Below are 25,560 nucleotides of genomic sequence, written 5' to 3'. Positions count from 1 at the left end.
TGGTTCCCTCCCTACGTTGTGACCGGCAGGTTCGGTGGCCACAGCCTGCAGAGACCCAGGTGTACCCATGAACGGCAGTCGTAACGGGGACGGGCGAGAGCCGGGTGACACCGTCACCGTTCTCTGTGACCCTGGGTATGAGCTCCAGGGAGAGATGAAGATTACCTGTATCCAGGTGGAGAACCGCTACTACTGGCAACCCAGCCCTCCTGTCTGCATAGGTGAGTGCTTTAATTACAGATAGGGCTAGGAGATTTTCCTCAGCACATCAACTGACCAGGAAAGGACCCTTGGCTATAGTTATAGCTTTGTATTAAGGTCAGTACTGTTAGGTTCTAATTATTATAGTAAGAACTCAACGGACACTATGAAAGCTTAAACCAAGTGTATTCTTCTCAGAGGGCAATACAGCTGCATTAGACAAAGACATGTTTTTACCCGTGGTAGTATACATACCCCACTTTGGGTGGAGTCTCCTCCTTATCAGTACTGCCACATGTGACTGTTGTCCCTGCACACAGCCCCTCCTAAGCTTACTTATGGCACCCCTCATGTCTCTATTATAACTACTGATTAATAATATAACTAATGATTAATAATAGATAAAGCTCAGAAATCCAAACATATCAGTACAAACAGTTAGAGCCTGGGGTTTGTATTGAGGTGAGTACTAACAGGTGGAGCCTGGGGTTTGTATTGAGGTGAGTACTAACAGGTGGAGCCTGGGGTTTGTATTGAGGTGAGTACTAACAGGTGGAGCCTGGGGTTTGTATTGAGGATTTTCCACTGACCACTATGTGTAAGCTGAGCAGGGAAAAACTCTTGGCTGTCCTTATGGCCTTCTGTTGAGGTGAGTGCTTACAGGTAGATCCAGAAGTTTTCCTCTCTCTAACCTTACTTCCTCTCAGTAGTTGTCTGTTGACTCCCATCTAAAGGAGCTGTAACAAGAAAAGAGATTTGGGACAACTATCACGTAGCAGCCCATTGGTGGCAACCCAGCCCAGGCTCCTAGCCTGCTAATAAACATATTGTATCCCTGAATGTTGCGGAACCTAGCGCCAAGCAGTACTTGAGCTCTAAAGCCAATGAGATGACTGACTGTCATTGCGCTCCAACAATTTTGAACAAGGCAAGCCATTGATGAAAATCTAATTATTGGACGCAGAGCCGAAGATCCCTCTCACTTTTCAGAGACGGCATACTTGTAAAAAGTACCTTGACGAAACCTCAAGGATTCTTGTGTTTTATGTGTTTTTGTACAGGGCGTCTGTGTGGAGAATTTGATCTCTCAAAACTCAATGTATCAGTTACCATTATGGTTGCAAAATCCCCAGGTATTCCAGAAATCCTGGTTGGATTATTCCAGATGTCCTGCATATTTCCTGCTGAGTCCAGGAATCTTCCAACAAGGATTTCTGAAAAACCTGGGGATTTTGGGAAAGTTATGAGAATTTTGCAACCCTATCCACCATTAAATCTCCACAGAATATCATGCCGTGTTCTGACTACAGAATAACAGAGACAGAGTGTCAGAGTTAGTATATTTTTAATTTGCTCACTTCTTCTCTTTCAGCCCCCTGTGGAGGAAACTTGACTGGATCCAATGGCTTCATCCTGTCTCCCAACTTCCCCCATCCCTACCCCCACAGCAAGGACTGTGATTGGCTAATAGCTGTCAACTCTGACTATGTCCTATCGCTGGCCTTCATCAGGTAACGTGGCAGCATATTAGGCGCTAATACAGTTGAAGTTGGAAGTTTACATACACCTTAGCCAAATACATTTAAACTCGGTTTGTCACAATTCCTGACATTTAATCCTCGTAAAAATTCCCTGTCTTGGGTCAGTTAGGGTCACCACTTTATTTTAAGAATGTGAAATGTCAGAATAATAGTAGAGAGAATGATTTATTTCAGCTTTTATTTCTTTCATCACATTCCCAGTGGGTCAGAAGTTTGCATACACTCAATTAGTATTTGGTAGCATTGCCTTTAAATTGTTTAACTTGGGTCAAATGTGGAGGAGTTAGTGGAGGGGTGGCGGAGTGGCGGAGTGGCGGAGGGAGTTTTGGGCCATCTCTGCCCAGGGGATGAAATCCGACCACTCCCCCGGCCGGTCCTGGCAATAAGACCGCAGAAACCTACCCACATCCTGGTTAACTCTCTCCACCTGCCCATTACTTTCGGGGTGAAACCCTGAGGTCAGGCTGACCGAGACCCCCAGACGTTCCATGAACGCCCTCCAGACCCTTGAAGTGAACTCAGGCACCCCGTAGTGCCGGAAGACATGTGTAAACAGGGCCTCCGCAGTTTGTAGGGCCGTAGGGAGACCGGGCAAAGGAATGAGATGGCAGGACTTAGAAAACCGATCCACAACAACCAGAATCGTGGTTTTTCCTCGTGACGGAGGGAGATCCGTCACAAGAACCACCGATAGGTGTGACCACGGCCGTTGTGGAATGGGTAAAGGGTTGTAATTTCCCTCTGGGCAGGTGTCTAGGTGCCTTGCACTGGGCGCACACCGAGCAGGAGGAAACATACACCCTCACGTCCTTAGCTAAAGTGGGCCACCAGTACTTCCCACTAAGGCAGCGCACTGTCCGACCGAAGCCAGGATGACCAGAGGAAGGTGGCGTATGAGCCCAACAGATCAATCGATCACGAACATCAGACAGAACGTACTTACGTCCAACTGGACACTGGGTGGGAGTGGGCTCCGCATGTAACGCCCGCTCGATGTCCGCGTCAACCTCCCATACCACCAGTGCCACCAGGCAAGAAGCCGGTATTATGCGAGTGGGATCCATGGACCGCTCCTCTGTGTCATACATCCGAGACAGTGCGTCTGCCTTAGCATTCTGGGAACCTGGTCTGTAGGATAGAGTGAACACAAAATGGGTGAAAAACATGGCCCACCTTGCCTGGCGAGGATTCATTCTCCTCGCCTCCCGGATGTACACCAGATTGCGGTGGTCAGTCCAAATGATATAAGGGTGTTTAGTCCCCTGAAGCCAATGCCTCCACGCTTTCAGAGCCCCTACAACAGCCAACAGCTCCCGATCCCCCACATCATAGTTTCGCTCCGCCGGGCTGAGCTTCTTTGAAAAGAACGCACAGGGGTGGAGTTTTGGTGGGGTACCCGAGCGCTGAGACAGCACAGCTCCTATCCCAGCCTCGGACACGTCCACCTCTACTATGAACGTTAAGGAGGGGTCAGGATGAGCCAACACAGGAGCCGAGGTAAACAGAGCCTTCAGGTGACCAAAAGCCCTGTCCGCCCCAGTTGACCACTGCAGTTGCACTGGTCCCCCCTTCAGCAAAGAGGTAATGGGAGCCGCTACCTGACTAAAGCCCCGGATAAACCTCCAGTAGTAGTTGGCAAAACCTAAGAACCGCTGCACCTTCTTTTCCGTGGTTGGAGTCGGCCAATTGCGCACGGCTGAAATGTGGTCATTCTCCATCTCCACCCCTGACTCGGACAGGCGATACCCTAGGAAGGAGACGGACTGTTGGAAGAACAGACATTTCTCCGCCTTAACGTACAGGTCACCCTGCCCGTGCATGTCCCTGAAAATCTCGTCTACAAAGGATTGGAAGATGGATGGAGCATTCATCAACCCGTATGGCATGACAAGGTACTCATAGTGCCCAGAGGTGGTACTAAATGCCGTCTTCCACTCATCCCCCTCCCGGATACGCACCAGGTTGTAAGCACTCCTGAGATCCAATTTGGTGAAGAAGCGCGCCCCATGCAATGACTCGGTCACACTGGCTATGAGAGGCAGAGGGTAACTATACTTCACCTTGATCTGATTAAACCTCTATAGTCAATGCATGGGCGGAAACCTCCATCCTTCTTCTTCACAAAAAAGAAACTCGAGGAGGCAGGTGAAGTGGAAGGCCGAATGTATCCCTGTCCCAGAGATTCGATGATATATGTTTCCATAGCCGCCGTCTCCTCCTGTGACAGAGGATACACGTGACTCCTAGGAGGTGCTGCGTCTACCAGGAGATTTATCGCACAATCCCCCCATCGATGGGGTGGTTTACAGAAGGCGAGAGCCAAATCGGCATATTCAGCGGGGATGTGCATGGTGGAGACCTGGTTTGGACTCTCCACCGTAGTTGCACCTATGGAAACACCTATACACCTCCCTGAACACTGATGTGACCATCCCTTGAGAGCCCTCAGTTGCCACGAAATAGTGGGATCATGATTGGCCAACCAGAGAAACCTCATGACCCTCCTGCGTTATCATACATAGTGGAGCTGTGACCTCCCTAATCAGACCCGACCCTAAAGGACGACTATCTAAGGAATGTACAGGGAAGGGCACATCAACAGGAACAATAGGGATCCCTAATCTACGAGTAAACGAACGGTCAATAAAGTGAATCTACTAGCGCCTTATGCTGGGAATGCGGGGAAAACTCATTATTTAGATATATATGTGCGCAACAGGAAGCTCTGGGTGAGTTGGGTGCATACTCACCTGGGATGATCCACCAGTGCCCTGCCTGCTGCCTCGACTTCCTGGGGAACCTCTCCAGCACCGACCAGCAGTGTGTCCTCTGCGGTCACAGGTAGTGCAGGAAACAGCCCCCCCTCCGGTCACCCTTAGAGCAGCACCTCCGAGCTCCATAGGTGTAGGATCGGAGGTGCTGGTGGATGGAATGGACGGACCCCAATCCGGACATCCGTGGGTGGCCAACAGGTTATCCAGCCGGATGGATAAATCCACCAGCTGGTCGAGGGTAAGGGTGGTGTCCCTGCAGGCCAGCTACCGACGAACATCCTCCCGTAGACTACATTGGTAATGGTCGATCAGGGCCCTCTCATTCCATCTCGCGCTGGCAGCCAGGGTCCTGAAGTCCAGTGCGAATTCCTGTGCGTTCCTCATCCCCTGTCTGAGATGGAACAAGCGTTCCCCCCGCCGCTCTCCCCTCAGGTGGATGATTGAAGACCGCCCGGAAGCGGCGGGTGAAATCCTCATAGCGGACCAACGTTGCGTCTATCCTTCCCCATTCCGCGTTGGCCCACTCAAGCGCCTTCCCCGACAGACAGGAGATGAGGGCGGACACGCTCTCGTATCCCGAGGGAGCCGGGTGGACGGTCGCCAGGTAGAGCTCCAACTGGAGCAGGGACCCCTGGCACCCGGCAGCCGTCCCATCATAAGTGCTCGGGAACGAGAGCCGAATCCCTCTGGGTCCAGGTGACGGAGGGGTGGACAGCGGTGTTGGTTGTGGTATTGGTTGGAGTGAAGTTGATTGGGTTGTGGGAACACCCCCCCTTTCCCATTGCTCCATGGTGAGCAGCACGCGATCCATGGCTGTGCCAAGATGTTGGAGCATCGTCACGTGCTGCTGGACGCGTTCCTCCACTGGTACCGGAGGACTGGGTGCACCTGCTGACTCCATAAAAAAGTGGTGCGTGATTCTGTCAGGTGTCAGTTGTGCAGAGATGAGGACAGAGTCAGGCGCAGGACACAGAACTGAGTAAAATAACGTACTTTACTCTGGAAAATAATCAGCCAAATAAATCCACGCAGGGATAACAAAACCCTAACACAAAAGACTAACACAAAACCAGGAAACAATCACGCACAAAACATAATGAGAACCAGAGGGTTAAATAGGGAAATAATAATAATGTAATGGGAACCAGGTGTGAACAATCAAGACATAACAAATGGAAAAAGAAACGTGGATCGGTGGCAGCTAGAAAGCCGGCGACGACGACCGCCGAACGCCGCCCGGACAAGGAGAGGCACCAACTTCGGCAGAAGTCGTGACAGTTTCAGGTAGCCTTCCACAAGCTTCCCACAATAAGTTGGTTGAATTTTGACCCATTCCTCTTGACAGAGCTGATGTAACTGAGTCAGGTTTGTAGCCCCCCTTGCTCGCACACATTTTTTCAGTTCTGCTCAAAAATGATCTATAGGAATGAGGTCAGGGCTTTGTTGTCCTTAAGCCGTTTTGCCACAACTTTGGAAGTATGCTTGGGGTCATTTTCCATTTGAAAGACCCATTTAAGACCAAGCTTTGACTTCCTGACTGATGTCTTGAGATGTTGCTTCAATATATCCACTAATTTTCCATCCTCATGATGCCATCTATTTTGTGAAGTGCACCAGTCCCTTCTGCAGCAAAGCACCCCCACAACATGATGCTGCCACCCCCGTGCTTTGCTGTTGGGATGGTGTTCTTCGTCTTGCAAGGCTCCTCCTTTTTCCTCCAAACATAACGATGGTCATTATGGCCAAACAGTTCTATTTTTGTTTCATCAGACCAGAGGACATTGCTCCAAAAAGTACGATCTTTGTCCCCATATGCAGATGCAAACCGTAGTCTGGCTTTTTTATGGTGGTTTTGAAGCAGTGGCTTCTTCCTTGCTGAGCAGACTTTCAGGTTATGTTGATATAGGACTCGTTTTACTGTGGATATAGACACTTTTGTACCTGTTTCCTCCAGCATCTTCACAAGGTCCTTTGCTGGTGTTCTGGGATTGATTTGCACTTTTCGCACCAAAGTACTTTCATCTCTAGGAGACAGAAAGCGTCTCCTTCCTGAGCGGTATGGCGGCTGTCTCCTTCCTGAGCGGTATGGCGGCTGCATGGTCCCATGGTGTTTATACTTGCGTACTATTGTTTGTACAGATGAACGTGGTACCTTCAAGCGTTTGGAAATTGCTCCCAAGGATGAATCAGACTTGTGGAGGTCTGAGATCTTGGCTGATATCTTTTGATTTTCCCATGATGTCAAGCAAACAGGCACTGAGTTTGAAAGTAGGCCTTGAAATACATCCACAGGTACACCTCCAATTGACTCAAATGATGTCAATTACCCTATCAGAAACTTCTAAAGCCCTGACATAATTTTCTGGAATTTTCCAAGCTGTTTCAAGGCACGGTCAACTTAGTGTATGTAAACTTCTGACCCATTGGAATTGTGATACAGTGAATTATAAGTGAAATAATCTGTCTGTAAACAATTGTTGGAAAAATGACTTGTGTAATGCTCAAAGTAGATGGCCTAATTGACTTGCCAAAACTATAGTTTGTTAACAAGAAATTTGTGGAGTGGTTGAAAAACACGTTTTAATGACTCCAAACTAAGTGTATGTAAACTTCCCACTTCAACTGTAGGGGCTAGTTTTCTCCGAAGTGATTAAGGCATGCTCTCCCTATCAGTTCCACTGAATGCACACATGCACGCAAGGTGGACATTAATGGGAATTTTGTCACAATCACATTGAGGGGTGTGAGGTGATTATACAACGGTCTCTGCTAACTGCTATCACTGTTATATTAAGATGCAATTCATGTGTTCGGCGGGTAATTAGCTTCCCCAGCTGAACTTCCTTGCTTTGACCTTTCTCAGCTCCCCACTTTTAAGGTGCTGTATCAAGACATCTCGGCCTGCGTTGACTGATGCAGCCAATTAATAGAAGAACAAAGCAAGAACTTAATGTGTTTCACACCTAAATTGTGTAAATGTTTTCATTTAACCTTTGGCGGCCGCAAGGCTTGAGCAGGCGCAGGGGCCTTCCATGGCAGACAGGTGCCAAAGGTCAAAACGGGGTTAGGTTTGACTGCCAATAGGCTACACAGTGTGGTGTATAGCTGACAGATGTTACCACTGCTGCCACACTCTAAGTTAAACCTCTAACTTCAAGCTGTGAGATGAGGCCTCCCCCTGCCTTTCCCCTACCAGCAGCTAGATCCTCCTACTCCTGTCTGCATCAAAGGGTGATGCAGCCACGTACCTGTCCCTTGGCAGCCCGCCCTGTGCCAGACATGAGGCTGTGTGTGTGTGTGTGTGTGTGTGTGTGTGTGTGTGTGTGTGTGTGTGTGTGTGTGTGTGTGTGTGTGTGTGTGTGCGTGTGCGTGCGAGAGATTGAGGACTAAGCGTGAGAGAGAGAGAGCGAGAGAGAGAGAGAGAGAGAGTGAGGACTAAGGGAGAGAGACAGTGAGGACTAAGGGAGAGAGAGATTGAGGATTAAGGGTGAGAGATTGAGAGGGAGAGATTGAGGACTAAGAGAGAGATTGAGAGAGAGAGATTGAGGACTAAGGGTGAGAGATTGAGGAGTAAGGATGAGAGATTTAGAGAGAGAGATTGAGGACTAAGGGTGAGAGATTGAGAGAGGGAGATTGAGGACTAAGGGTGAGAGATTGAGAGATTGAGGATTAAAGATGAGAGATTTAGAGAGAGAGATTGAGGACTAAGGGTGAGAGATTGAGGACTGAGAGAGAGAGAGAGAGAGAGAGAGAGAGATTGAGGACTAAGGGTGAGAGATTGAGGAGAGAGAGAAAGAAATTGTGCAAGACAGCAAAATAAAGAAAGAGAGGGGGGTGAGATAAAAGTAACATCTCCTTAGTTGTATTAAAAAAGTAATTTTTTATATTTGAGTTGAAAGCAAGCCACTGCAGTGATGATGACACAGCAGTTTTCAAGCGACCAGTATCAGGCAGCCATTTTGGTTCCACCGGTTAGACAGTTTCATCTGGTGTGTAAAGTGAGCTCTCTTCTCATTTGAATGGTCCTATCCCACAAAACAATGAAGTAAATAACACAGTACAGTGGAAAAGTGGCTATTGGCAGTGGGACGGTGGTACAGGGTTAACCAGGGTTCTCTAATGAAAAGCCTTTTATTTTGTTCTATCTCGCAGACGACCATTATACACTCCATTACTGACACTATTCTCCCCAAAAAGACCACCACATTAAATATGTTCCCAATCAAAATAGAGAAAATTAATATTAATATATTGTAAAAAAAAAGTCAGGGTTTACATGGTGAGGAATAAGGAGGCCCAGCACCGAGCCCTGGGGGACACCCTTTGTAACTGCAGCAGTGTAATATTATATAGTAAAAAGGGACCCATTGCATTGGCAAGGTGTCAAATTTGGATTTCATTGTCATTGTCACCAAATTGGGTATTATCTTCGCCGCGTATTCGTTAGCTACCAAGGAAAATTGGTTGAGTGACAGCTCCAGAGGCTAAGCTAAAAAAAACATCTGAACACATCTGGTTATCAACATTTAATGACTTTATTAATATGGTGTAGAGCAGCAGTTTCCCCCCCATGTTTGGATTTCTATTATCTTACAATGAGCCCTTAGCCTTAGATACAGTCTCATTGAAGTGTGGCAATATCACTTAGCGTACTCTTTCAGAAATATTATTAAAGAAAATACACCTCCAAATCTCTCTTACGTAAATGAACTACCCTGATAGAGAAAACGCACACACACACCCACAAACACAGCACACGCACACACTCATTCTCAAAAATGCGGAGCATGGGAGAGGAGCTGTTAGTAGACAAACTTTTGTGATGAGGTTGCAGCTCAATAGGATAAGTGCCTCATCTTTGACTATACCAAAGCAATTACACTCCCCGGGTATTTATAGATGCTAGCGTCCTTAGTGTTAGCGTTTTCCCACAGCACAGATAAGGGAAATTAATGGAGCGCTAGCAACCGCTAACTGGGTAAAGGGGGATATCATCATGTTGTCCGGCTCCACAGCTGAGACCCATAGAGAGGAGAGGTTACAGATGATCTGAGGAATCTATTCATTAGCGTCTGTGGCATTGGGTAGACACAGGCATCTGAGGCATCTGCCACTGTGTGTCAATGAGTGAATCGCGGGGCCTTTTGAGTGTTGTCTCTAACCTCCCACCTCGAACGTGCACACAAGGCCATGAAAGCAGACAGTATTTTCTAGTCATCTCTGCCGATTTGATTTGATGTATTACTGTATACGGCGCACAGACAGATGAATTGAAACCCAAACAAGCTCAGCAGAAAGAGAGAGAGTTTCTCTAAAAGGGTTTTCTAAAAAAAGAACACGCTCCTCCAGATATGGTATGGCAGGGGAATTGGATGGAGTCTTTGATCTGATTTGTCTCTTTCTCTCTTACTCTCTCTTACTCTCTCTCTCTCTATCCCTCCCTCTAGTTTCAGCATTGAGCCCAACTATGACTTCCTGTATATCTACGATGGCCCAGACAGCAACAGCCCTCTGATTGGTAGCTTTCAGGACAGCAAGCTTCCGGAGAGGATCGAGAGCAGCTCCAACACCATGCACCTGGCTTTCCGCAGCGATGGCTCTGTCAGCTACACCGGTTTCCACCTGGAATACAAAGGTAGTAGGACAGAGGAACGTTTCTGCTTAGCTGTTTAAATTGGTTCCTATACCAACGTCAGACATGTGCATTGTTTCCTTTCATTGTTTTGTATGTGCAGAATGTGTAATGAGAATCCAAATGTTTTCTATCCACAGTATTCTGATAGTAGAGGTGGATACAATGTTTTAGCATTTGTATTATGAGTTTTGTTAAACTCTCCTCAACATCTTTCAACAAAGAAACTCCCTCACTGCCTGTGTTACCTATTTGCATCTGCTGTTCACACTACTGTTAAAGCTTATTTGTTATATACTGTATGTGTATATATATCTTTCCCCTCTTCAGCCAAGCTGCGTGAGTCATGCTTTGATCCAGGCAGTGTGATGAACGGGACCAGGCTGGGCAGCGACTACAAGCTGGGTTCCACCGTGACGTTCTACTGCGAGTCGGGATACGTTCTCCAGGGCTACTCCACGCTCACCTGCATCATGGGGGACGACGGCAGGCCCGGCTGGAACAGGGTGCTGCCCAGCTGTCAAGGTACAAAACATGCATACTGACATAGGCCAACCTGATGAAGCTAGAGAAAGGCCGTTAGATATGGTCATAGCAGTGTACTAACGGAAATAAATCTGTTAGGATGTTTACTGAGCTGGGAGAAAAATCCAATAAAACAATTTGTGGGGAAAAAGATGGGGGTAAAAGGATTGCCCAAAAGTTGTAGTAGCCACTGTAAAACAATCAATATGACTTACAGCACACATATAAGCACACGGAAGATAATCATAAGACTAGACTGCTAAGCTGTCTGTGTAATCCTTGTGTGTTCCATGCTGCTCGTTTCTGGAAGACTTCTTATGGCCAATGTATTGAATAAATGTGAGCTAGATGCTCCTTCAGAGAGGTACATTAGAAGTTGAGCAGTGCTCAGTGTGTCTGTTTGTGTTCCCCAGCACCGTGTGGGAGTCGTTCCACAGGGTCAGAGGGCACGGTGCTGTCTCCTAACTTCCCCCGCAACTACACCTCAGGACACAGCTGTGTGTACTCCATCTCCGTGCCACGAGAGTTTGGTAAGTACACACAGTTACACAATTCATTCAAATTTGAGTGAAATGACCTTGATAAGCTCGGGACTTTGGTAAGGACACACGTCCTGACACTTGTGCTTGGGATATGTTTGGTCTGACATATGCTGGAGGTGGCATGAACTCTTAACAGTCTTTCGTAAAAGACAGATTTGCTGCCAACTCCGTGCCACCTAAGTTTGGTAAGGACACATACAGTATAAACTTAATCGTCGAGACCTTTGGTATGAAATAAGATCAATGTGGTGGGAATTCATGATAGTCTGTGAACGTTTCTTTTTAACAAAAGATGGACTTCACTGAAAATACTGTAGCAGTCTTCTTTGCTTCATAGCAGATTTCAATTTCATGCATTTTTAAAGCCAAACATCGATGTTGAAAAAGTTCAACACATCCATCATCGCTTTGGGAAAATTTTGCCATTTCATCTTGATATTAGGCCACGATTTGATGACATTGGCTTCTGCTGTATAAATATTTTTGTGTTCTTCATCCCATTTCATTCTTTCATCAGTAATGTCCCTCAGAGGTGGCTATAAGAAAACTTTCAGAGTGGATGAATTAGATGTGTCCTACTTTACTAGGATTCGTTGTAAGTTGTGCAGGGTCAGAAACAGCAAAGTGGTGCGCACTTGTAACTAAGCAATAAGCCGTCGATTTGCTGTGATGTGCAGTTTTAAAAAGCTTTTAATGGCGTTAGGACTTGTCTCACCAGAGGGTGAGGCATAATAGTGATTTTACATCAGGTGGATGTGATCTGTCTTCAAATGTTTCTCCATCCAACACCCATTAATTGGGATAAAGCACACTGTATTTGATAATTATATGAACTCCAAAACTTTATTCTAATGCTCATATATCCTTTCATGTGGTTAAGATGACTGTTTTTCACTGATTGGTCTCTCTTCCAATAGTCTTCAGTGCATCGTGTTATGTGAGTTAACACTGTAAATTTAATGAAAAGATTGACGTTTCAGCATGCTAGCTTGTTAAATTGCAAAGTGTTACAATACCATTGCACTTGATTTACACTGCCTGTCTTAATCAATCAGCGAAAATAATGTAGTAGAAAAGTAAATTGTGTTGCATTTGGACAGCAACCATGGCCTGTCTCTGAGGTGGTGTACAAAGTCATGGGGCGCATCCTAAATACTACCCTATGGGCCCTGGTCAACATTTTGCTCTACATTTTGGTCATTTAGTAGACGCTCATATGTAACGCCCCTAGAGTTGATTGATGCACCTGTGCGTCACACAGTGACGTCATTTTGAATATTGAACAGCTCCCTGTGTGTTTATGCTAGAGACTTACCGTTTCTTGTAGTGACTGCAGCTCAGTCCTCTCTTTGTGCCTATTCCATAACATAGGGCTTGTGAAAGTGGCCTTTTTCTACACAATAGGATCCATACAATTGTCACAATTGTCTGTAAAACCCGATCCGTGTGAGCTACAAACTAATAAGTCAACACCAATGAAAGATCTCACAAACACGATAGTTTTGACTCTACGACATCCACAAGCTTTACGACAGTCGTCTGAACTCTGTCATGGACGTCCTCATTTCGAAGAGGATTTCTCACAAAACCGACTGTCTAGATTGACCGAACCATTGGAGCTACAAACTAATATGTCACCAATATCGAAAGGGGTGACTCTCACAAACACGAAAGTCTGAAGTTAACCCAGTATCAGGCTGTAAAAATAGCAAAAAAGTGCATAGGGGGTCAAATGTGTCACAAATAACGTGACAAAACATGGGTCAAATTTTTGTTGTTGTTTTTCTTATATCTCTCAGAAATAGGACAGACAATTCAAAATCTTGACCATTATGATTTCTTTTTGGACTGTCTGTTTTGCCATGTACATGTGTCATTTAATGTGTTTCTATGAGCAATAGCAGTAAAGGCCAAATTCAATGTTTCATCAAAAAATCTTTTGATACATACTGGGGTCCTAAAATTCTAAATCAAATGGCTAAATGATGCATTGTATAATCCTATTAAAGCAATTCCATAAGTTAGCTAGATATTGTGATCTAAGGGCTTAGACCTACAGGTAACAACAACAACAAATGGTATTTAACAAATATTTATGTCACTGTTACTCTTAATATTTTAAGCTTCACCACCATTAGTTTAGTAATGTGCTTTAAAGCTGATTGTTTGAAAGAAAATAGTTGATTATGTGTGCCAAACACAATACAGATATAACTCAGGTTACTCAGTAGAGTTTTGCTCAGACAGTGGGGGGCAATGGGAAGGATTGTTATGAGGATTATTTCTCATTTCTATCCCTCTGTGTGACCCAGTCCTGTCAGTCCTCTAACTCGGAGTTCACAATACTGCTCTCTCAAACCCAGAGATATCCATTTAAAAGGAGTGAATTTGTTCTCTAAAGCCGGATACAAAAAGCCTGGCTCTTTTGTGGTGTGGATTTGCTCAAAGGGGATTGACTCTTCAACAGCCCATCTTAACACTCACTTGGTAGTGTTAACTGTTGTCTCTGGCTGTAACTGTTATAAATGTCTATATCCATGTCTATAGAATGCATTGCGTTTATTTATAGCCTTTGTGTTATAGACTTTGTGTGTGTGTGTGTGTGTGTGTGTGTGTGTGTGTGTGTGTGTGTGTGTGTGTGTGTGTGTGTGTCCTATTACCCCGATACCTCCACAGTATAGTTATAATGTAATGAATATCAGTCATTTAATATGATATGATTAAGACATTGGACTTGAAACCATCAGGCTTAGTAAACAATGTGGATGATAATTGATTGCTGTCTACAATTGGCAGAATGTGCTCTAATCACTATATTAAAATATGCAAGCGTTTTTCTGTCACAAACTACATAGCATACTCTGTCACGTGGACTTTTGGGGTAGACACATCTGAAGACAAGGTTATCTGAAATGTGCCAGGATTCATGAGAGCGTTAGTAAGCCTATTCTAGCTCCTGCGTTAGGTCCAAGTGAAGACTGTAAAGCTTCAGGTTCTCTTCTCCCATGGCAAAACACAAATACAATTCACTTGAACGAGATCAATAAAGACATAAATAGATTGGAGATGGAGAAGTTTGTTCCAAAGATGTATGTTTGCCTTTCTGTGTAATGCACGACCAACAGGAGCCAACAGGGAGCTAACGGGGAGCTAACAGGTAGCCAACGGGGAGCTAATGGGGAGCTAATGGGGAGCTAACAGGTAGCCAACGGGGAGCTAACAGGGAGCTAACGGGTAGCCAACAGGGAGCTAACGGGGAGCTAACAGGTAGCCAATGGGGAGCTAACGGGGAGCGAACGGGTAGCCAACAGGGAGCTAACGGGGAGCTAACAGGTAGCCAACAGGGAGCCAACAGGTAGTCAACAGGGAGCCAACAGGGAGCCAACGGAGAGCCAACAGAGAGCCAACGGGTAGCTAACGGGGAGCTAACGGGGAGCTAACAGGTAGCTAACAGGTATCTAACGGGAAGCTAACAGGAATCTAATGGGGCGCTAACAGGTATCTAACGGGGAGCTAACGGGTAGCCAACAGGGAGCTAACAGGTAGCCAACAGGGAGTCTACAGGGAGCCAACAGGGAGCTAACAGGTAGCCAACGGGGAGCCAACGGGGAGCTAACAGGGCGCCAACGGGGAGCCAATGGGGAGCCAACAGAGAGCCAACGGAGAGCCAACGGGGAGCTAACGGGGAGCTAACGGGTAGCTAAGGTTCAGTGATTTCACTGGATTTTCATCTGAAGGTAATAGGTATCATGGATATTAACATAGACAGTAATCTTAGACAGCATCTTTTGTGCGCCTCTGCTTTATCTGCCATTGGTTTTGATTGACCTGATCTTTGATCACTGTGAGCAGCACATTCTGGACATAAATCACTGGTAGAACATCAGTAGCAAGGGACCACAACACACACATAGAAAGACATACACACTTCCATGGACGCATGCACAAACACACACATACATACAGACGCATACACAGATGCATACATACACATCTATAAATGCACGCACGCACACACACAGACGGACAAATACACAGATGCATACACACACATATCTATGAATGCACACACACATACACACACACAAACAGATTGTTACAAGATGCAGGCATCGCAATTTGTTGTTCCCTCTGACAAACAATGCTAACGGTGGGAAGGCTGAATTCTCATTTCGCTAGCCCAGCAGGATAACTGGTTGCAATAATGAAGTCATTGCAACCAGCTTCATCGTCTGGGACCATAGCTGAAGTTTTTTGCTAGAATTGGTCAATTTTTGAGCAACAACGGCACAGTACATTTGTAGCATCTCTTCATAATATGAAATCCTAGATCAGCACTCCTACTCTGAAAGTGGCTCAGACTCTAGCCTTTCTGAGGTAAAGTGTTAATCCTATGGGTTCACTGCTCTAAATGATTTTCCCTCTATAGCCTATTTATTGCCTTACCTCCCTAATCTTCTACATTTGCACACATTGTACATAGATTTTTCATTCGTGTTATTGACTGTACTTTTGTTTATGTGTAACTCTGTGTTGTTTTTGTTGCACTGCTTTGCTTCATCTTGGCCAGGTCACAGTTGTAAATGAGAACTTGTTCTCAACTGACCTACCTGGTTAAATAAAGGTCAAATAAAAAAAAATGTTTTTTGTGTTTAATAATGTGTTTAATATTTTTTTATAATCAGAAAATAGAAAGTGACATGTCATCTGAAAGCTACAGGCCTTGTATTTTTGTAAATCAAAATCTTACTGCTAGCATAAGAACCCCCCCCCATAAAGGCCGTAAAGTTTGTAATGTAGATCAAGTCACCAAAAGTGCAAACATTTAGTATGCATGGAAAGGGTACACCCAGATGGTCATTGCATTTCCTTCTCCATCCACATTACCTTGTATGCATCCTCCACATGCACTGTTTATCTAGCTCACCATTTACAATAGGAAAAGTGAGTGATAAAATAAGTTTAAAGTGTCTTCAACTGTCTGTGTCTTATTTAAAAATGAAAACAAATCCAGAACTTGAAAGCGCTGATTGCTAAGGTCATTTTAAGATGTCAGGCTTAAATCCGTTCAACCATTAAGGCATAGTGACTCACTCACTACCCAAACCAGATACAACTGGTTTCAAGTGGCAAAGAGACGTCATGTGATCTCCTACTGCAATCTAGTGGACGAACTGGAAATCAGTCATAGCATACAGTATATACACATAAAATGGATAGGTAGAGACTTCAGCTTTCTCCTCATTCCTTTAAGACAAAACATGAAGGTATGGCACGTTGCACAAGCCCTGCGCTTTTAAAATGGCTGTGTGCCAATGGGAATTTGTGCATGTCTGAGAATTCCTTTTGGGACAGTAGCTGGTGACATATTTTATCTCAACCTAGATTTTCGAATGTCTTATCCCCAACATGCTGATTTATATATATATTTAATTAAATTGTCTCTGTGGTAGTCACAAACACCGATTTAATCTGGTTACTACTCCTGCCCAGAAACTAGAATATGCATATAATTAGTAGATTTGGATAGGAAACACTCTAAAGTTTCTAAACCTGTTTGAATGGTGTCTGTGAGTATAACAGAACTCATATGGCAGGCCAAACCTGAGAAGATTCTATACAGGAAATGCCCTGTCTGACAATTTGTTCTCCTTCTAGGGCATCTCTATCAAAAATACAGCATCTCTGCTGTAACGTGACATTTTCTAAGGCTTTCATTGGCTCTCAGAAGGCGCCAGAAAGTGGAATGAGAGCTCTCCAGTCTCTGGGCGAAAAACAGCAGGGGTTTTTGTGAGTGGTCCTTCTGAGAACAATGACACTGAACAATGACACTCCATTTTTTCTTTCAGTGTTTGAACGAATACAACGTCGCCCGGTTGGAATATTATCGCTATTTTACGAGAAAAATAGCATAAAAATTTATTTTAAACAGCGTTTGACATGCTTCAAAGTACGGTAATGGAATATTTAGACATTTTTTGTCACGAAATGCGCCGGCGCGTCACCCTTCGGGTAGTGACTTGAACGCACGAACAAAACGGAGCTATTTGGATATAACTATGGATTATTTCGAACCAAAACAACATTTGTTGTTGAAGTAGAAGTCCTGGGAGTGCATTCTGACGAAGAACAGCAAAGGTAATCCAATTGTTCTTATAGTAAATCTGAGTTTGGTGAGGGCCAAACTTGGTGGGTGTCAAATTAGCTAGCCGTGATGGCCGGGCTATGTACTCAGAATATTGCAAAATGTGTTTTCACCGAAAAGCTATTTTAAAATCTGACACCGCGATTGCATAAAGGAGTTCTGTATCTATAATTCTTAAAATAATTGTTATGTTTTTTGTCAACGTTTATCGTGAGTAATTTAGTAAATTCACCGGAAGTTTGCGATGGGTATGCTAGTTCTGAACATCACATGCTAATGTAAAAAGCTGTTTTTGATATAAATATGAACTTGATTGAACAAAACATGCATGTATTGTATAACATAATGTCCTAGGAGTGTCATCTGATGAAGATCATCAAAAGTTAGTGCTGCATTTAGCTGTGGTTTTGGTTTATGTGACATATATGCTTGCTTTGAAAATGGCTGTGTGATTATTTTTGGGAGGGTACTCTCCTGACATAACCTAATGTTTTGCTTTCGTTGTAAAGCCTTTTTGAAATCGGACAATGTGGTTAGATAAAGGAGAGTCTTGTCTTTAAAATGGTGTAAAATAGTCATATGTTTGAAAAATGGAAGTTTTTGCATTTTTTAGGTATTTGTCATTTGCGCCACGCTATACCATTGGATATTGGTGAGGCGTTCCGCTAGCGGAACGTCTGTCCCTAACAGGTTTTAATCTTAATCCCATAGTTCTTACCTTACTAACAGTACTAAACAGTGTTTGTAGGACTTATAGTTTTGAAACCAACATTTTATGAGGGTAGTATACAATATTATGCGTTGTTTAGAAAATGCCACCAGAGGGCATCAGAGTTTAACAGACCCACTCAAACAGATGTCGTGGCCATAATTCATCGCCATGCAGTATCCAATATGGATATGTTAATGCATTTTGGAAATTCCAAAGAACAGAATAAACTCATCAAACGTCTGTATATCGAAAGGAAGAACGGTTTTGGTTTGTAAGTCCAAAAAAGTGTCTTTCAACTCAACAAATTGAGCCACATTTCAAATTATCACTCTTTCAGAATAACTATTCCAGACGCAAGATGCACATCACTTCTGTTCAATTTTATTCTGTTACATTACATCTTGTTTTTTACTATAAAATAGGTATGACTGTGATAAGTGCTTGCGAAATAAGAGCTTCTTGTCTGCTAAATGAACAAATCAAGGCTATGCCATTGCACAGCAATAGGCTTCTACAAGCAAGCGCCACACTGTTGAGGTTACTACCTTTTTGATATACTTTGTTCAACGATATAATATTGTTACGTGCTCCTCTTGGGAACGCAACACCCCGCTACATCTCAACTCCCCATGGAGTTAAAAAAGTATATGATCGTAGGTGCGGGGAAGGACGACAGAAGCAGAGAAATACCATTTACAGGGAATTTAATATTCCTTAACACAGTAATGTGGGGAAAAGGGGCTGGATGGAACCAAAGCAAAGAAAGTAAAAGTTAGAGTCCCCTCTCCTACTTTACCTGCCTACCCACTTCTTACCTAACCTTAAGCACCACCTGGCGCTCTAACCAAAATACAGGGGATGGTCCGCTCAGATCTTACCTAGTATGCATAGACAGATTAAATACTACGGGTTATGTATGCCCGCAGGCCTCTTGCCTAAACACTCTCATGGTGGGTTCCCCTCCCCCCCAGGAACAAATGAAACAGAATAATTTAAGTGAACAATTTCAATTAACTAAAAACACTAAGACCTATTGGCATACACATACCTCTGAAGGAGCAGCTACAAAATAATATCAACAAAACTTTCACTGACCAACACAGGACATAAAAAGAAGCTCTCCTCCCTAAGGGAGGAACACTGGCTTTTATCTAGCTGGAGAAGGAGTTAGTAATTGAAGAGACAGCTGTTTCCCCTGACGAGAGGGAGGGGTCAGAGCGCCAATCAGCGATGGAGCCAACCAATCAGCTGCTTTAGGATTCCAGGAAGCCATTTCCTGAAATACACACAAATACAAACCCACAACAACACAGAAACTGGGCACCGTAACAATATAAAAAGTTCATTTTACAGTTTCAATACATGAAAATGGCACACGTTTTTTTATTGACTGAATATATATGAGGCAATTTAGCAATTAGGATTTGTTATCTGTAATGGTTATGATAAATCAGGCATTGTTGCGCACTGTTGGCATGTAGATAAATTCACTTTTTTTTCAGTGCTGGTCTTCTGTTCTAAAAATAGTTTCTTCTTTTTGGCGGGGGTGGGTACTCGAGTACTCAAAAAGAAATCATGCAAGTACTCGAACAGTCCAAAAAGGTCAAATGCCCATCCCTACCACTCACCCATTCATTCATTTCCCCCGAACCCAGAGCCACCAATGTTAAAGAATGCACTGTTCTGCAGCATTTTTTTAATGTTTCATTATTTTGTCACAAAGAATGACAGCAGCAATATTTCAGACAATGACAAGTTTGGTCTAGCAGATGATTAATGTAGAAGGAGAGAGAGCAGAGAGTGAAAGTGCTTCTCTCCCCTCCTCTCTCTCTCTCTCTCTCCCATCACTCTCTTTCTCTCTCACCCCTTTCTGCCCCCCTCTCTCTCTCTTTCTCTCACTCTCTCTCTGGCCTCAGGCACACCATGTAAAATCAATGGAGAATCTTCTCCTACCACGCCATTCCACTCACATTTAGGTGAACTATCCCTTTAATTGTAGAAAAGAGTTGGAATGTTGAAAATTCAATACACTGGCTTGACTGTCCAATATTGTTATAGCCTCCTATATTCAGATTACGTTTCTATAGTCGTATAAATCACCTGCAGACATTTTTCTTTATTCTTTGTTTCATAATGTTTGTTGTCCTTTTTCGGTCTATCATCTTTTTCTCTCACTCATTCAGGTTATTCTGGTTTTAAAAGGCAATTGATTTGGATTAAACCTGTTACTAAACAACCTGGGGGATGCATTATTCACAATTAGCATCAAATATAATCATATATAATATACTACATTGACATTTACAGTCCCACCAACAGTAGACGACTGCAATGCCAGGCAGCAGAACACACACACAAAACATACACGCACGAAAGCACACACTTCCACCACATGATTGCTGCTGCTGTTACCAAGGGGATCATTTCACCATTATGTAGTTTTTTTGCTGATGGGCTGTCTGCCATCATCTCCAGCCCATTTAAGGCTAATAAGGGAAAGGGAAAACCTAGTCAGTAGCACAACTGAGGGCATTCAACCAAAATGTGTTTCCTGCTTTTAACCCAAACCCTCTGAATCAGAGAGGTGATGTGGGCTGCCTTAATCGACGTCCACATTATCGGAACCCGTGGAGCAGTTGTTGTTGGCGATTAACTTGAATTATAAAGACCGAGCTGTCTAGTTGTTGCATAATCGAGCTGATGTGCATGTTGGTTAAAAGAGAGAAACATTAACCCATGCCATTAACCTATTGAACTTTTCATACATTTATATGAAAATGCATTCTACTATTGTGTTATGCCATTGTTGACTCTTTGTGCACCAAAGGCTTGAGAGAGAGAGAGAGAGAGAGAGAGAGAGAGAGAGAGAGAGAGAGAGAGAGAGAAAGAATATCCCCCATCACAATAACCAAAACCTCATCACTTCTAAAACCGTATATCTAACCCATCTTCTCCAGCTATACACATGGCCTCCCGACACACCATATCTCCTGAAACATCTCCACACTTTTTATCATTTTATAGAACTCAAATTCCACCCTAGGGCGCACAAAGACCATCCAATTAAATATTAGTAAAGGGTCTGTTATCCCCCCACCTTTGACCCTGTTTCTCCTTGTTAGCCAAATAGCCAACTTTGCCTGAGCAAACTGAAAATTCAACAACACACATTTGGCCTTTTCCTTATTCGAATACCTCTACTCCATTATAAACATCCCGACATTAAACTCCACCCCCAAGCGCACAAACAGACATTCCAACAAAGACATTAATGGCATTAACCTGGCGCACACAGAAAACACATGATGCACAGTTTCACTCATGACACAGAAAGGACACCCCTGTCCAACTCCCGTGTCGCCCCTTGCCAACAAGCTATTAGTGGCCAGGGCTCCATGTAGAACCCTCCACTGGAGGTCCCCTGACCTCTTTGGTACTGGGGGTTTGTAGAGCACCCTCTATCTAAAACCCACAATACTCTCTGCCCCGCATACCTCCTGCCACTGATGTGCGCACCAGCTGTTATTGACAAGAAGACACACACCCTCACCCCTCGTCTTACCAGAGGTAGCGTCTCTGTTCTGCCGGGGCATGGAAAATCCCGCTAGCTCTATATTGTCCGTATCTTCGTTCAGCCACGTCTCGGTGAAACATAAGATGTTACAGTTTTTAATGTCCCATTAGTAGGATAATCTTAATTGTAGGTAATCCATTTTATTGTCCAATGATTGCACGTTAGCGAGATGAATGGAAGGCAGTGGGAGTTTACTCGCTCGCTTCCGGATTATCAGAAGGATGCCCGATCTGCGGCCCCTTTTCCGGAGTCTTTTCTTCACGCAAAAGGCGTGGATCTGGGACTGCTCCAGTGAAAGCAGGATATCCTTCTCGTCTGACTCATTAAAGGAAAAAGTTTCTTCCAGTCGGTGGTGAGTAATTGCTTTCCTGATGTCCAGAAGTTATTTCAACATTAAGTAAACAATAAGTAAAAAAATAAGTTACACAAAACACAAAAAAACTAAAGAAAAGATGACAATTTAAAGAGCATATTGAAGTTAGAAGTAATAGGATTTGACGCAATAGCCTATAAGTATTTTAGCACCATTTCACACTGCTCTGAGACAAGCATGGGGACTGGTCTTGAAAAGTCTATTAGATTTTTATTTTGACTGAATCTCCATTTGGCTATTGGTTAGACTACTGTTATGGTGTAGAAATGTTATGCTCTTAGTGTAACCTTAATTTAACTAGGCATATCAGTTTAGAACAAATTCTTATTTACAAGGACAGTGTCACGGTCGTCGTAAGGAGTGGACCAAAATGCAGAGGGTAAAGTGCTCATCTTATTTATTAAAGGAATAACACTTAAACAAAACAAATGACGAAAACAGTCCAATAAGGTGCACAGACAATACTGGAAACAACCACCCACAAACACAAGTTAAAAACAAACAAACTTAAATATGGCCTCCAATTAGAGACAACGACAACCAGCTGCCTCTAATTGGAGGTCATTGAAAAACACAACATAGAAATAGAAAACTTGAATAAACATAGAAATAGAAAATATAGAACATAAATCAAAAACCCCGAAACACACAAAACAAACACCCCCTGCCACGCCCTGACCAAACTACAATAACAAATAACCCCTTTTACTGGTCAGGACGTGACAGTACCCCCCCTCCCAAAGGTGCAGACCCCGAATGCACCTCAAAACAAAAACCCCACAAAAATGAACCCCAAACTTAAAGGGAGGGAAGGGAGGGTGGCCATCGTCAACGACGGCTCCCGTGCTACACCCCCCCCAATCCTCCAACTAAGGAGGTGGCTCTGGCTCCGGCCTTAGTCCCCATTCTAACCTGCCCACCCCCGCTGAAGGCTCAGGGCTGAGGTGCGTCGCTGGAGACCTCGGGCTGAGGTGCGTCGCTGGAGACCTCGGGCTGAGGTGTGTTGCTGGAGACCTCGGGCTGAGGTGCATCACTGGAGACCTCGGGCTGAGGAGCGTCTCTGCAGGCTCCGGAATGTGGGCCGTCTCTGCAGGCTCCGGACTGTGGGCCGTCTCTGCAGGCTCCGGACTGTGGGCCGTCTCTGCAGGCTCCGGACTGTGGGCCGTCTCTGCAGGCTCCGGACTGTGGGCCGTCTCTGCAGGCTCCGGACTGTTGGCCGTCTCTGGCGGTTCCGGACTGTAGGCCGTCTCTGTCGGTTCCGGACTGTAGGCTGTCTGTCGGTTCTGGATTGTAGGACATCGCCGGAAGCACTGGATGGGGAACTGTCGCCGGAAGCTCTGGACGGAGAACTGTCGCCGGAAGCTCTGGACTGGGACTGCGCACTGAAGGCCTGATGCGTGGAGCTGGCTTTGGAGGTGCCAGACTATTGACACGCACGTCAGGGCTAGTGCGAGGAGCAGGAACAGGACGTACTGGACTGGGCAGGCGTACTAGAGACCTGATGCGTGGGGCTGGCTTTGGGGGTACCAGACTAGTGACACGCACCTCAGAGCTAGTGTGAGGAGCAGGAACAGGACGTACTGGACTGGGCAGGCGCACTAGAGGCCTGATGTGTGGGGCTGGCTTTGGAGGCGCCAGAACAGTAACACGCACCACAGGGCTAGTGCGAGGAGCAGGAACCGGATACACTGGGTCTTGAAGATGCACTGGAGGTCTGGAGCGCACGGCCTGCACAACCCGTCCTGGCTGAGTTGTCACTGTAGCCCTGCACGGGCGGAGTGCTGCACAAAGTGACCTGGACCGTGCTGAGGAATGATGGCTGCCATGCGTAGAGCAGGCGCAGGGTAACCTGGGCCTAGGAGACGCACTGGTGGCCAGATATGCTGAGCAGGCATACTCCTTCCTGGCTGAATGCCCACTCTAGCACGGCACTTGCGGGGGGCTGGTATCAACCGCACCGGACTGTGCGTGCGGATGGGCGAGACCGTGCTCACTTCCGCCAAACGCTCTCCACGCCAAACGCTCCCCACGGTAAGCATGGGGAGTTGGCTCAGGGCTCACCCCTGGCCCAGCCAAACTACCCGTGTGCCCCTCCCAAAAAAAAGTTGGGAGGCTGCCTCCTCACCTCCTGACTTGGAGGATATAATGCCTCATACCTCCGTCGTTCTGCCTTTGCTGCCTCCAGTTCCTCCTTCGGTCGCCGGTACTCCCCAGCCTGCCTCCAGGGTCCCTTTCCATCTAATATTTCCTCCCATGTCCACGACTCCAAGTAGCTCTCCTGCTGCTCCTTCCTCCGCTGCTTGGTCCTTCTTTGGTGGGTGGTTCTGTCACGGTCGTCGTAAGGAGTGGACCAAAATGCAGTGGGTAAAGTGCTCATCTTCTTATTTATTAAAACCTGTTGAGGACAGACGTTCCGCCTGCGGAACCCCTAGCCAACAGCCAATGGCATCGCACGGCGCGAAATACAAAACCAACTAAAATACCACAATTCAATTTTCTCAAACAATCAACTATTTTACACCATTTGAAAGATAAGACTCTCGTTAATCTAACCACATTGTCCGATTTCAAAAAGGCTTTACAGCAAAAGCAAAACATTAGATTATGTTAGGAGAGTACATAGACACAAATAATCACACAGCCATTTTCCAAGCAAGCATATATGTCACATAAACCCAAACCACAGCTAAATGCAGCACTAACCTTTGATGATCTTCATCAGATGACACTCCTAGGACATTATGTTATACAATACATGCATGTTTTGTTCAATCAAGTTCATATTTATATCAAAAACCAGCTTTTTACATGTGATGTTCAGAACTAGCATACCCACCGCAAACTTCCGGTGAATTTACTAAATTACTCAAGATAAACGTTCACAAAATACATAACAATTATTTTAAGAATTATAGATACAGAACTCCTTTATGCAATCACGTTGTCAGATTTTAAAATAGCTTTTCGACGAAAGCACATTTTGCAATATTCTGAGTACATAGCTCGGCCATCACGGCTAGCTATTTTGACACCCACCAAGTTTGGGACAACCTAAACGAAAAATTGGATTACCTTTGCTGTTCTTCGTCAGAATGCACTCCCAGGACTTCTACTTCAACAACAAATGTTGTTTTGGTTCCAAATAATCCATAGTTATATTCAAATAGCTCCGTTTTGTTCTTACTTCTCTTCGGGGAATTGAACCCCGGTCACCCGACCGCAAGCAAAACCTCCTCCACCTTAACTCCAATCTCACGAACACACCTGAATCTATGCCATAACCACAGCATCTCCTCCGAGACTAGGCTGCAAAGCCATTCAAACCCCAGGAATCTAAAACTCTGTCCTCTTTCTTTTTAACTTTGAAAAAAAAACTGTGGGTACTGCTAAACTAACAGTGTCTTAACTCTCCACCATAGAAAATAAACATTTAAAGGAAAGACCAAGGAAATAATTAAGAAAATAAGTAAGGGCAGAGTCCTCCACGCGGCCTCTCAACTACAAAACACTCCCAGCATGCACTGAGAGAGAGAAAGAAAGT

The 25,560-nt window shown here is 44.8% G+C and overlaps 1 protein-coding gene across 2 annotated transcripts in view; it reads left to right on the top strand.

Moving 5' to 3' along the window:
• The window catches only part of LOC115175584 (CUB and sushi domain-containing protein 3), a 670,680-nt gene that overhangs the window by 457,216 nt on the left and 187,904 nt on the right, over window positions 1-25,560 (top strand). For both annotated transcript variants that reach the window (XM_029734929.1, XM_029734928.1), the window contains 5 exons: window positions 30-221; window positions 1,574-1,712; window positions 9,964-10,151; window positions 10,479-10,673; window positions 11,087-11,203. In XM_029734929.1, the coding sequence (XP_029590789.1) occupies window positions 30-221; window positions 1,574-1,712; window positions 9,964-10,151; window positions 10,479-10,673; window positions 11,087-11,203 (831 nt within the window). The remainder of the gene's footprint in view (window positions 1-29; window positions 222-1,573; window positions 1,713-9,963; window positions 10,152-10,478; window positions 10,674-11,086; window positions 11,204-25,560) is intronic.

Source organism: Salmo trutta, chromosome 36 (genome assembly GCF_901001165.1).
Source record: "Salmo trutta chromosome 36, fSalTru1.1, whole genome shotgun sequence".
Taxonomy (NCBI): domain Eukaryota; kingdom Metazoa; phylum Chordata; class Actinopteri; order Salmoniformes; family Salmonidae; genus Salmo; species Salmo trutta.
This window is presented reverse-complemented; position numbering and strand designations above follow the sequence as displayed.